At 36.7% G+C, this 14,986-nt stretch overlaps 1 protein-coding gene across 4 annotated transcripts in view; it reads left to right on the forward strand.

The window, feature by feature from the left end:
- The window catches only part of LOC149543258 (indigoidine synthase A family protein), a 244,847-nt gene that overhangs the window by 31,931 nt on the left and 197,930 nt on the right, over positions 1 to 14,986 (forward strand). For 2 of the 4 annotated variants that reach the window (XM_089798105.1, XM_089798106.1), the window contains exon 3: positions 13,902 to 14,013. The exons of the other annotated variants lie outside the window; for them this stretch is intronic. In XM_089798105.1, coding sequence (XP_089654231.1) covers positions 13,902 to 14,013 — 112 coding nt within the window. The remainder of the gene's footprint in view (positions 1 to 13,901; positions 14,014 to 14,986) is intronic. 4 annotated transcript variants of the gene reach the window in all.

Genomic DNA, 14,986 nt, shown 5'->3' on the forward strand with positions numbered 1-14,986 from the left:
ACATTATCACCTTGTTTGATATATTCTGGGCATGAATCTTCAATTGATCGTAAGAAGCTGAACAGTAACACATAATTTATCTAGTGCTTGTTATAGGCTAACTGTTTGACAAAATTCCCTTTAGTGTTGTGCAATTTTTCTTTTTTTTTTTCTAACTCAAATATAGCAGTGGATATTACAGATCCACTAAGAAGAATTTAAGGGTTTCCGTTTTCAGACATTGAATAGAAGCTGAAGCTTCCTAAATCTTGCCAAGAGATATCTGAAATGAAATCCCAAATCCAAGCATATCGCAAAATTAACTCCTTTTAAGGCCCCTACCTATGACTCTCCGGCTCTCCTATTCCCGTCCTTGTCCTCTTTCCAATTCGTCTCTTATTAACCCCTTTTATAATATTAAACTAACTTTATTTGGGGAACTACAAAACCATCATGATTGGGCACATGTTTTCCAAACTGTATGTGACAACCCTTAATACTATGTTATCGGGTGAGCTGGACAAGATTGGTTGTAGGGCCTAAGGGTAGGCTGGTTTCTGGGCTGATTATCAGACTATGGACCACATCTTCACTCTACGAGCTATTATTGAGGAGGCTAGACACATATCGGAGAAGGTTTATTGTTGCTTTGTCGATTTTCGCAAAGCTTTTGATTTTGTTCCCAGAGTGGCTTTGTTTGAGAGGCTTAGGGAGATTGGCATTTCTGTGATGTTACGTACCGCTATTATGAGATTGTATGAGACTGTGGTTGGTAGATTTAGGACTCCGGAGATTTTCTCGGATCCAATCCATGACACCATTGAGGTTAAGCAGGGTTGTCCTCTCTCTCCTATGTTGTTTGGATTATAGATTGATGAGCTCGAGGACTTCCTAAGGAGGTCCTTGCTCCCTGGAGATGGTTGTTTTCTTCACCAGGTTCTGATCTCCATCCTTCTTTTTGCTGATGATGTGGTTCTCCTTGCTTCCTCTCCAGACAGTTTACAGAGGCTTCTTGATGGCTTAGCTTCCTTCTGTGATTAGCGACAGCTTGTGGTTAACTTGAGTAAGACCTAGGTCATGATTTTCAATTGTTTAAAGACCACATCTCCACTTCTTCTTTTAGGATCAGGAGATCAAGATCACTACATCCTATACTTATCTTGGGGTTAAGTTTTTATGACCATGATTCAGTATGAGGCCAGCTATTCAGCCTAGAGTTAATAAGGGTATGGTTTCTCTTGCTTTGCTTGAGAAACAATGTTTCAAGCACCATTTCTACGATACCTCGTCCAAGTTATCTCTCTTGGACTCTCTTGTGAGGCCTAGTGTTCTCTATGGGTCTGTGGTTTGGGGCCCATCTCTTCTTGGTTTTGATTGGGCCTTGATCGAGTGGGTTCAGACTTTATTTTTGAGGCGCATCATTAGATGTTACAGGTTCACTCCTCCTAGTATCATTCTTGCAGAGTTTGGCGCTCATCCGTTCAGTCTTGAGGCCATTTTTGATTTGGTTTGGTTCCTCCATCGCCTTCGTGGCTTTGCAGATCATGCTGGTGATTGTGATCAGTAATCCTATTTAGACTTTTGTTCATTTGTGTCTACTGCAAGTGCCGAGTTTGGTTCTTGTGCACGTTGTTGGTATGCACAAGCCTCTTCTCTGCTCGGTTCGATTGGGATTGATATTGACCGCCTCCCCCCCTTTCAGTTCTCGTTGGATGCCCTGATTCATCTCCTCCCCTCTTGGCAGGAGTTGAATGAGCATGTCAAACTTGACATCTACAAACAGTACATTGCCACTACCTTGGTTAACCCTCCTGGCAGGTTATGCCCATGAATGTCCTTTTATGCGAAGCACTTTTTGGAGATATTTGAGGGTATTATTGTTCGTCCTAGCTACCTTTCTCGGAGGTGGTCTCATGCCCTACGTATCTCTTTGGGATCTTTTAGAGTTGGGTCTCACCGTCTTTGGGTTCAGACTGATCATCATATTGACAGTGGAGGGTGGATTTGCAGGCTTTGTATTTCGAGTGAGGTGGAGATTGAGACACACTTCATTTTCCATTGCCCCATTTATTATGAGATCAGAGGAAGATTTTTCTGTTTGTTTCGGGATTGCTTCTCTCTTTATGATTTTTTCAGTTACTATGATCAGCACTGTCTTGCACTTTATCTCCGAGAGACCACTATGCTCTGTGATAGCACAATTCAATCACTGCTTCTGCATCAACACTTGCTTACTCAGCTCATTACTGCCTTTTTCACACCATTATCTCCTTTGTGTAGGGTGAAAAGGCCTTCTAGCTCCACTAGATCTACCAAGCATTCCAGATGCATCAGGTCTTGGACCGGCTATTTGCACCAGCGACACTCCTCTATGAGTGGCCATAGACAGGGCAGGGCCTTTACTCATCGTCATACATATCATTCAATGACTGACTTCTTTTCGCCTAGAAAGGATCCTAGTCTCTTTCTTGGCCTCCTCTCTGGTTCTTTGTTTGCTTTCTCTTGTTGTTGTTTGTATTTATTTTTGGACACCTTTGTGTGATCTTGCTGCTATCAGCCTCTTTGATGTAATCCTTCAGTTCCATAGACCTTTTGTTGGTCTTTTCTTGGACATTAATATCATTATCTTATCTTATCTTTAACAATAATGCATTAAGTCCTCTCTCCTTGAGATTGTTTTCCCTCAAGCAATCATGAGTCTGTGAACCGATACCAGGGTCCCATATCAATCTGTAGGTAGCTCTATAGCCCAATCTTAAAAGACATCCTGCTACACTGTGAAGCAATGTTTCCAAATGCAACTCTTCTATCAAAAATATCCCAGATCCCAAGTCAACCTGAGAAATACTGCCACCCCTGTCTGCTGCGTTACTCTGATCACAAATGTGTCAAGTCTTATATTGTGAAGCAGCTCATCATAGTTCACATAATGCAAAACGATCATCCTGTTAACTCCTAAATCCCAAATCAACATGTTAGCACAATCATAGGTGTAGAAATAGATGACCGGTGAATCAATAACCACCTAAATCAACCAATTGAACAAGTAGATGCCAAACACACTCCCACATGCAAGGAAACTAAATCATCAGGTCTCAAAATGTTGCAATCATTACTCGGATCAGCATCAAGAATGTTAACAATGTCAGCACTATGCAACTGAACTAGAAAAGTAAACTTCTCATATAGGACTTCCCTCGAAAAAAAAAAAAACTCTACAGATCTGCATAAAACTCAATACTCCTTGTAGACCATGCTGATTCTGAAAGTATAGTGATAGATCAAGCAGGAAAACCCTTGATAACTGAAGAAGAATAAAATCACCAACCAATAAATAAAAGCTTCCATCTCATGAAGACTCGGTGACAAATCTCTAGATAATTTGTTAAAACCATCAGTATGCATTAAGGACAATTCTGAATTCTTAGCATCACCATAAGTATCATTACTCAAGTCAACACCTCCGTCAATGAAATGATCACTATCACATGTAGTTTCAGTAGTAGAATCACCCGGTTCATCTTTATCCACATGATAATGTGAAGGTGTATAATTGCTGTTATAAAGATCAGAATTATCATAGTTGACGTCTTGCTGGTCCCCATGGTCTTCATTAGCATAATGAACCTCATCAGGATGGAGAATAGTGGAAACATTGTACTTACCTTGATGCTCACAAATGGTAGTGATTTCATCACCAATTTGTACCATCACCATAAGTATATGTTTCATTTCATCTTCCTTGTGAATGGCCACAATAGTAATCTGATTTTTAGCCCGATATAAGGACTAATGTGTCATACTTAGGTGAAGACAAAGTTCATCTGCCTTTCTATGTCTTCTCCAAACTTAATAGCGAGTTCCCTATCCACTAATAGCTGCAACTAATCTGATTTCATCGTTTTAAATGCTTCTTTGATTGTTTGTTGTTGCATACTAGTTACCCCACATGAAAAACCCTTTTGCCTTTCATCACTTTGAGGTTTCTCCGTAAGCATTTCAATGGATTTGTAGGAGTCGTCTGTCCTTATTAACAGTTGTACAAGTTTCTCCCTCGTAACTAGTAACCTGTCCATCGAATCTTGTAGAGATAAAGGTTTGTGTTCAATTTCACCTAGGGAGTAAGGGCTTTCACGTAACACATTTTCTGATTTATCCTCAACAGTTGGAGTAGTATAATTATCATACTTAATTGTTTCTTCAGCTGTGTCATGTGCTCTTCTTGAGGTATTAATGGAATAGCCTCATGTTTGTATATGGATTTCTCCCCTTCACTAGTTTTGTCCATAGAAATGGACATTTCATCGATTAAGAGCTTAGAATACCACTCATTTGTAGTGATGAGTTCTTTCATAATATCATCATCGGCTGATTGGAAATCATCTGTTTTCCTCATGCCTGATAAGAGATATATTCAAAGTTGTTTCTTTAACCTGCTCCTCATAAGTCATGGCACTACCTTCATCTGCAACCTTTCCTTTGTCACCACTCAGCTGCAATATATTCTTTTCCCGAATAATAATAAAATTATGTTCAAGTGTCTAGGCCTCTTGACATGAGAAGCAGATCTGCTCTTTCCTCATTTGGTTTTTACTCTTTGTGGGAGATCTTGAAACCTGTAATCTCATTGCATTTAATTCTTCTTTAGCATGTTGATATTTGCAATTCACAATTTTTGGCTCACATTGTTTGAACACCTTGTTGACCAATTCATAAGCAGTCTTTGAAGCCTTTTGCTCTTTATTTGAAATTGCTGACAACATTTGTAGAGGTGTCTGAAAATGAGCATCATTCTCATTAATTGTTATAACCATAATGTTTCCAATAGTTGAAATAACATCTGCATTATGTTCTTTTCCGATTGTGCCGAACAGATGTTGAAACATGGTATGTATCAAATCACACAGTCCGAAATCAACTGGTAGATTACACAATCTGATTTCTGCAAATGATTTTAGTATGACAACCCTTCTAGAGAAATGACAACTACTGATGTCCCCATGATTTTGAAAACTATCAATGCTTAATTTACGTACCTCCTTCATTATGTCTTATTTGTAAGATTCTTGAGGTGCCAAAACTCGTGTAACCTCCAAAACTCGTGTAACCTCCATCAAACAAGAAATATCCAACAGTTTAAGCTTGCCATCTGAATGTTTCAGCCATTTGTGTTGGTTCAATGTGTTCATTGTAGGTACAAGAGAAAGCTGTGACAAGTCACAAGGTGATTGCTCTACAAGTCATGAGGTGATTGCTCTACAAGGGCCAAACCTCCTTCCAGTTGAATCAAATTGATGAGATCATTTTCCCTTGTTTGTGGTTCCGACCCAAGTTTGTTACCTGTCTGAAAGAGTAATTTGGCCAACTCCATAATGTCAATCGACGTCATTTTTAAATCTGATAATTTATTTAAACCTGCCCTATTTCACTCTTTCCTTCTGAGAATTTCTGTCAACTAGTTTGCTTAAATGAATGTTGAGAATTTCAGTTTGGAATTGTGTTACGAGTTGTTTTCACAAGCTCCCCCTTGCAGATCATATGCGGATATAAACATAGTGATGTCAACAAAAATAATTAATCCCAACACAATCAATTCATAAAAATTTCAACTATGACATATATAAATTGTAGTTAATTACTTTTGATCAGCCTATTGTTTATGGCCTAAGTTACCGATTCGGATGTGGATTCCGAAGTGGATTCCAGAAGCGGATACAGGATGCGGGGATTTTATTTATTTTTGGATGCGGATGCGGTAGGAAACGTATATATATATTTATATGTTTCTATGTATGTATGTATGTATGTACGTATGTATGTATGTGTATGTTATATGCAAAGAAATGCAAGAAATATACAAAAACAATTTGATAGTATGACTATGATACTTAACTCTTTATCAAAATTCAAGATATTTCAAAATTCATATGATATACCAATATGCGCTTGCCCAACATTAGAGTTTAGTCTTAGACAATAAGTTCAAATAGGTCATGTTTAAGATTCCAACAAAATAAAAACTTAGTTAATGATTGAAGATTCAATCAACTTGCATCAGAGTTTGACTTTGAATCATAGGGATTTGCAAGAAAATCCACATTCTCATCATCATCTTCAACTGCTGAAAGATCATTTGAACCAAACATGGTTCCACTTATGCTAGATGCACCATGTGCCACACTATCATCATCACCGTCTCCGATTATAATAAGACCATGAAGTGTTGCATCCAAATCTGCACACTTAGGGGCTACATCCAAAAGCTTTGTTGCCCCTTCCTTGTAATGATCATTCTTACGTGACAAAAGACGCATGTTGGTGTGGACAAAGACCAAGTCCTTAGCATTCTTGGAGCCCAACTGGTTGCGCTTCACTGAATGGATAAAGGAGTATGTACTCCAATTCCTTTCAGCAGCAGAAGAACTAGCAACCTAGATAGTTGTCACAAAACATAAAAATGAAAAGCAAATTAATTTTAAAGAACGTGTGAAACACTAAATTCTAGAATGCAAGTGTAAACATAAAAGTTTAAAACAAAACAAATTAAAAAACTTTGTGGCACCCCTCAGCAACCTCCTTATCCGCAAATGGTGCAACTCTACCCGGCATACCAACTACCTCCTCACTATAGTACCTAGGAGATAAGGCATATGAAAGGAGGTGCAATGAGGTATTCATCTTATTCCAACGATAGTGGATAATTGCTTGCACTTGTTTGCATAAGGCTTTGCTTTGTGTGGGGTCACTCTCATGTGCTTGTATAGAATGATTTACCTTCTCAACCATGGTGTCCGTGCCATCATACACATCCCCAAAGCAAGCTATATCTGTATTAGCAAAACGAAGCATGGTCATGATGGGCTTGGTGAAATCCAATACATATGCCACACGAGCCCACCAACTCTCATTCAAGATCAAATCCCTGATCCTTTGTGCTCTTTCTAAATTTGAGACCTTCCATATGCCCCATTGATTACCAATGACCATTTGGCCCAATGCATTTTTTAACTTGAGGAGTTGTGTCATAACAATTGTATGAGATGCAAAACACTCAGCAACCTAAGCAAGTTAACAATATGTCAATTGACCATTGACAATATAATATAAATTTTAATTTTTAACTAAATTACAAATCCATGAAACTTAGTAATTTAAAAAATTAATTTACCTTCAACAAGCCCAATTTGGGTATGTTCTAAAAATGGATTGTGACATGTGGTGGTTTGTCACATACATCTGTATGTCCTCCCCCTCTTGGTATATTTTCTTCACCCAATCTATTTGAGTGCCAATCCTATGCATGATCAAGTTAAGGGAGTGAACAGTGCATGGGGTCCAAAAAATATGCTCATACCAAGTCTCAACTAATGTACTCGCACCCCTGCAACTTTTGGTATTGTCTGTGACCAGCTGTACCACATTCCCATTACCCACCATCTTGATGGCCTCGATGAGAATTCTAGAAATGAATTCGGAATCCTTCACGTGCCCCTTACAATCAACAACCTTCAAAAACATTACCCCTTTGTGGGAAACTGCAATCACATTAATCAGTGGCAAGTTTCTTGTATCCTTCCAACCATCTGACACAATACTTAGACTCGAAGTTTTCCAAGATTTTTTGATTGGTTGAAGGTCTTTCTCTATAGGCGTCTTCTCTTTTTGCAATAGAGTTGTACGCACCTTTTTATACCCCGGGCTTGTGTAGTCAGCTAGTGATTCTTTGATTGCTGCCACCATTTCCTTCCAATATGGTGATCTCACCAAGTTGAAAGGAAGCCCATTCGCATAGAGGCAATGTGCAATAGCTTCATCAGCATGGTCTCTTGCCTCCATTTTAAATGCGGTGTGCAATGGGCCTCTTTTGTGGGTTGAAATTCCCACTTCTTCCTCATCCTCTCTTGGCACAGGTACTTGCAAGAATGGGTGTTGGGAGGATGTAATTGGTTCAGTGGGTGCATGCATCTTGCTCTTTGAGGATGGACCTTGATAGTGAATTTTTTTTGATCTATTGATCAATGCATCAACAGCTTCTTGTTCTCTTACAAATGAAAGTATTTTTGCACTAGTCATCCTAGTACCATTTTTTCCTTTGCACATTCCAAATCCTTTGCCAACAGGGCCCATAAAATGAAGCTTCACTCGGGAATATGAGCTATTGAAAGGTTTTCCTTTGTTACTTTGACAATAATTGCACTTCTAATAGTATTAGCCACCTCCTGCAACCTGTGATATCCATGTTGTATGTCTCCACAAAGGAGAACCTATATTAGTTTTGAAATTATTAGTTCCTTCCCCTCTTTGGCTCCCCATTGAACTTTGACTAGCAGTACCACCGGTATCTATTATTGACTAGTTTTTTGCAACCTATTATATAAGAAAATAAATAAATTTTAATTAGGTCCTAACAACTATGAACATCATGCATACAAGTGGAAAGAAGTGAGAAAAACTATTAAAATAGATACCCAAACTTGCTTCTACATATCTTTCAAAAAAAAACTTCGAAAAAAACTTGAAAAATTCATCAAAAACTCAAAAACATTCATCAAAATACTCAAGAATGGGATTGACCACTTATCTTGAATGATTTAAACTCCTTGAAGAAAGCTATCTCTCACTTTTCGATTAATCCTCTTTGAAAATGGTGAACTTGGCTTCACAATGACAATGCAGAATAGAGATCAAATGAGAAGTGGTTGTAGGTGCAAACAAAGTTCCAAAATGAGTTGTGAATGTTTCAATATTCACCTTTAGGGTTGTTTTAGGGTTTCATAGCAAAAAAAATCTAAAAAAAAAATTAAAACATGTGCTGAATGGGCAAGTTAAGTGGTTTTTTTTTGGGGTCTTTTGGCCGCTGTGCCCGCGGATGCTCCCGGATTCGTCCGGAAGCCTTGTGGAAGCTAGTCGGAAGCCAACAGTAGGCTCCTAGATGCGTTTCGAAGTCCTGCACCCAGCTTTAGGTTCACATCAGCTTCTGCACCCAGCGACAGGAAGCCCTAATTCGTATCTTAGTTTATGGCTTTAACGTTTTCAGTAGGTTGGTACTATTTATTGTCATAGTTGAACACAACAATTTCAGTTTTCATAAAGATTGCTAACATCAATGCTGCTACAAGAAATTGCTTTATATTTCTATTACTGTTCTAGACAGAGCTAACGACATAAAGACATGCGAGTCTACCCTTAGTAAGTAATTGAATTGCTCTTTAGGGTGCTCTCCGTCAACACGTACAGTCTCCACCAACACGTACACTCCCATTCACTACGAGGAAAAGGTTTTTCATAGAAACAACAAGATAAAGATTTGTATTCCCAATTTGGATTGTACTATCTGTTCTTACACTAAGGCCAAATTGCTAGAATAGAATGATACTTGGCTTGCCATAATCTCTAATTGCATAGATTTTGCTTCTTCAACGCCTAGGAGGAACTTGCATCATTGATGGATTATCGTAATGTCTGAAATAATTTCTTTTAAGCTCCACAATAATTTGAATCTCTGACCAACTTAAATCTCTTCTGCTTCTATATTGTTAATGCTATCAACAGTCACTCTCTTGACAACCTCAAACCATGGACATTCTTTGCTCAGCATGCTCGTTGCATGCTAAATAGAGAATTCATGCTGGGTGAAATGATACATAGCCCCTTCCAGTATCTTCTAATTGTCGTTATGAGTGTTTGTTCAATTGTGAAAAGAGAGATTGTACTGCTTGTCTTTGCAAATGCTCGTTGCATTCAACAGTAACACTTTTGCCAAGGTTTGACAACTTGCTGGTTATTAAATAACGACCAAATATATATTTTTTGTAACGGTGAATATTTTTCCATAGTATAGCCCGCATGATATGGCCAATGATATTTATGAGGCATGTATTCTGAATTTTCAGATTGTCCGTCTATAGTTATGAAAATGGCTCAAAGATTTGATTGAAAGTACTATGTGATATTCTTCTTTTTTCAGAAATTATAACAGTCCCCATATTGGTTTCGTCTTAATAGCTCACCAAATATTAATTCTCAAATGCTGGAGCAGACAAAAAAACAACCCAAATGTTTTGTAGCATAGCCCAATAATGCGATTAATGGTTGAGTAGTTCCATTTTCCTTCCCGACAATGGTATCTACCATGTTGTTCCAAATTCAAAAAGAATTGTCGGTAGCTAGTTGTTGTACCGTCCAAGATTGAGTCTCTAACCCACCTCACTATTAGAAAGATTTCATACATATTTTTGAGGGTGGAGGAGTCCAATGTTTGCAGGTGATTCCCATTTAACACCACACAACAATCCTTCAAATTTTGATACCTTCAATTATCAGGTGGGACATAAATGTTTCAAGTTAGGATTATTCCCTAATCTTTGTTAAAGCATCGACCAATTTAGATCCACGACACTTTAAGACTATCATGCTAAGTAATTAACTTTTTGAGCTTTCTGAACCTTTACTATAGCTTGCTATGGAGTGAACGACAAAAGGGAAGTATGAGACAAAAGTTCTTGCCAGCAAAATTTTCCCTGTTACAACTCCATGTCACAGAATGAAGATGCCATGTGGCCAGAGTTCCCACCAAGGAGAAATTTCCTAACGACAACTTGCCCATCCCGCATGAGAATCAACTCTAGGAAGTGTTCATAACTCCCAATTTGATATTAAATGGTATAGATGCCTCTGCGAATCTCAAAAAAATAATTTGGAGCATGAAATCCACAATTTACAAATGGAATAGACAGCTAGCAGCTTGACAAGCTCGAGTATACTTGCTTTGTGCAATATTTTCACTTCATTGATATGCTCTCAACATTCCTCAATCAAAGTAATGACTTGCATAATCTTGAGCGCCACTGCAACAAATAATTGTCATATGTAAAATTTTTAACCCGACACACTAGTCTTGGACAAATAGTATAATATTTCATGGAAAATAATATCATTGCCCAAAGCTTAATAAATTTTCAAACTGTAGGTGGGGAAATACTTTAATTCTATTACTTAAGAATTCCTTGTAGATAGCCTCCCATATTTTTCTTTAACCTTGAAAATGAAGTCCACATAATTATAAAAAATGAATCCTATGATTCATGTTATTATAAAACATGAAGCATAAATTATTTAGGTGGACCCATTCGAATATATCTTTGGATGCAAATTGACTTCACAAACAATTTCGAAAATATTTGCCCATGATATTTATTCCTCAGGATAATCTAGTTTTGCAAATATTTATTTTTGCACAAACTCCACAGGATGACAAGAGCAAATGCTCTAATACCACTGTAATATCCTATGCTCTAATACCACTGTAATATCCTACTAGATATATTCCCCCCAATTTTTTTCACAAACTTCAGAGTACAATGGATAACTCATGCAATAAAAATCAGTGAAATAGCCAATGGTACATGCTCATATGAACATCAAAATGTTAATGCATTATAAACTAGCAATAAAATAACTTTATAATACCAAAATCCAACCTTAAATACAATAGTACAGTCAAATTGGAAATACAAGAAAGAACCTATATGTGTGGCGTGAATTCCGTCTAGAATCCTCCTCAAAACTAAACTAGGTTTGCCTCCGATTAACCAAGAAGAACCTAACGGTTTCCGTCCTTGGATCCTGAATAGAAGCTGAAGCTTCTCAAATCTCTCCAAGAGATTTCTGAAATCAAATCTCAAATCCAAGCATTTCCCAAAATGAACTCCTTTTAAGGCCCCAACCTATCACTCTTCGGCTTCCCTATTCCTATCCTTGTCCTTTGGTCAATTTGTCTCTTATTAACCCCTTTTATAATATTAAATTTGTTAAGTTTTGTGCCCAAAAATCAATGAAGATAAACAACAATAAGAAAGAGCCAAAATCGAAACAATAAACACCAGAATTACCTTGGGAAAACCCTTCTAGAATGAAGGGAAAAACCCAACCACACAATAAAATATATCATTATATTGACCATAAAGTTCAAGTACATAGGTTTCCACTTTATTGATTTTAAATATGCCAAGCAATCATATAAATAGATTGCATAAGACTCTTCACCTATCACACGAAGGTCTCTTTGAGTCTCAAAAATAAGACCCTTCATATTTCCACATATTCAACACTTCATATTTCCATACGCATGACTCTTTGCATGACGTATGACACGTCCTTTTACATAAAAACAACTTAAATATGATCGCAAATATCTCTTTGAGCTGAAGATGACCATAACGGTCATAACAAACAAATTTCTCTCTCATAAAATCAGAGATAAAGATCTTTGTCACAGCTACAATCTTGAACAAAATTGACTTGAAAAATTATGTATTAAGTCCTCCATAAGTCAATATTAATATATACATGGGTTGGCCTATTTCTTCTCCAATGTCCCCAAAAAGGGGGCGTTACAATTGCTCAACCCAACCAAGCCCAAGAGTGTGGAATGTCCCACTATGACAACTCACCTCTTGGCCCACAAGAGGTAGGGACATATTCCACCCCTACTTAGCTTCGAAGAACCAGTAAACTATATTTCCCTAACTTACTTCCTCCATTCATTCCGATTGATTACAAGATAAGACATACATACACACACACATTTATACACACATATATACATATATACATACATATACACACACACACACACACACACACGCACACATATGTATATATATACACACACACACACATATATATAAATATACATATAATATATTCTTGGTAATTTATTTATATAACCTAATCCATAATATATGTAATTTGTTTCTCATATAAATAATTAGTTCCACAAGTTAAGTCGATATAATGAATAGAAGATGATTTGATGTAGTCAAGGAGATAACCAAGCTCCCTTGTACATACACAAGCCTCAAATTTAATTAATGATCTCATTGAGTTTCCCCAATGTTAGCTTATGTCAACATATCCATATCGTATATTCTATGCAGGTGTGACATGATTGGGTATCTTCTACATAGTTCTCTTTGTAGGCTGTTGCTCTATTTTACAAATTTTTATATTATTTTCATTTATACCAAAGCTATATAGGAGTAAAACGTTGTATGCCTATTCGTTGCATGCCTACACTGTAAACTGCCGAGTATTTGCAATTTTGTTTCCAAACACAAGTAGTTTTCTTGTTAACTTGCAAGGTGGCCGACACCATAAAAGAAATGTTGAAAGAATTTTAGAACTGTGTGATGGAAACAATGATGAAAGAATGCTGGAACTCGCTACTCAGCCTGTTAATAGAAGAACTTCTTAAAAATTCATAATTTTTAACCTTTGCAATTTGCAGACTTCTAATGATGTCCTAACAAATGTGATGTTAACCTTTTTTGTGATAGTTTCTAAAAATTTCCTTTCATTTGTTCATGGTTTCACAAACTTTTAGTTTATCTATAATATAAATCAAAACCCTAGGTCCTTTCATGCTTTGCTTAAAATTATGATTTTTAAGGAGTTCAAGTTTATTTCTTATGTTTTACAAATTTGCTGAGGTTTTGCTTATTGAAAATTTAGGGTCTGCCAAGTCAGAGCATGTGAAGTATGATCAATTTTATCAAGTATTTTAGATTCTACTTGTTAAATCTTTACATTGTTGATTTTTTAAAGTTTATATATCACATTTTCTTGTCTTCTTATAATTTTGTCATATTTGCTTCTTCTGTTTGGGTCTCAGTTGTCTTGAGTTTCTTGACCAAGGTAACAGTTAGTTATGCAGTTAATCTTAATTATCAAAATCAAACTTTATTATCAGATAACATCTCATTGTTTATGAAGAATTATGTAAGCTTCAGATTTGGAATAATGCGAAGATGCAATTAAAGATTTCATAGACTAGAATAATGTTCTGTTTATTTTTCCTTTTTGTTAAATGACAGTTGTCTTTTTGTCGCATCATTAATTTATTGTTCAATTTTAATCTTCAGGTTGATATCAACAAGCTTGATAAACTAAATTTCAAGATTGCTCCTTTGGTTCAACATGCTCTTGCAGAAGGCCTTCCTATAATTGCTTTAGAGTCTACAATAATTTCTCATGGTAAGGCATTCAGGAATGCTTCTGTATGGGAGTTTCAATTTTCCTTTCACTCCTTTACATTTACCTATTATTTAAACATCTATGCAATTTTATTGTGGGGAAGTTTGTGTAATGGGCACCCCTGGATGTCCCAAAAAAACTAAACCAAATTGCTGAAAGGAATTATGTCAAACAGTTTGCATTCAACTTCTTATTTCTCCGTTTAATGTTTTAAACCCCTTATAACTCCGAAAATCAAACGTTTATTTGTTTGTTGTGTTTCGTGCATGGCATTGGCATCATACAACATAAACAAGAAAGAAACTACTATAATATGCAAAGTGGAAATGAACTGCTGCTAATAAAATGTTATTTTCAGAATTCATAAAACCAAATACATGGTAGATTTATCAACTCACTAATTACTTCAGTAGTATTGACATAATACTCCAGCTCATGCTTTTGAACTCATTGCTACAATACTTTGTCCTTCAATCAGTCCACTACCTTCGTAATACCATTCCCTCAAAGCGGCATAAGCGTCGGACAAGTAGTGAAGAAGATATGAGCAAAATACCAAATCTGCCTGTAGCCGGAAATGCAACTAAACTGCTTGATAATGAAGCCAATAACAAAGAATTCCAAAGGCCAAACCCCAAGGGAATGACGTCTAGAATGTTACAAGAGAGGATAGACGTCCTCAAATGCCAAGAACGGAGCTGCAACTCACACACCAATTTCTTCTCATATTCAACTTGCCTAATGAAGCCACAAATGCTTCCTTTTATTCTATTTCCAAGGGTCCGCTCAACTCATATGGGCAATGTGGGATAAAAGATGTGTAATATATAAAACATATATTAAAATACCCCTTATGTCTCCCTTGGGTACACATCACCATAAAATAAATATTAAAGTAACACTTTAATATTTACAATTAAATTAGACGTTACTTTAACAAAACTTCAGGCATTAAAATGTATTAGCAATCGGA

The sequence above is a fragment of the Cupressus sempervirens genome, chromosome 8, assembly GCF_028749045.1.
Source record: "Cupressus sempervirens isolate cs-2001-9-10 chromosome 8, ASM2874904v1, whole genome shotgun sequence".
NCBI classification, from domain to species: domain Eukaryota; kingdom Viridiplantae; phylum Streptophyta; class Pinopsida; order Cupressales; family Cupressaceae; genus Cupressus; species Cupressus sempervirens.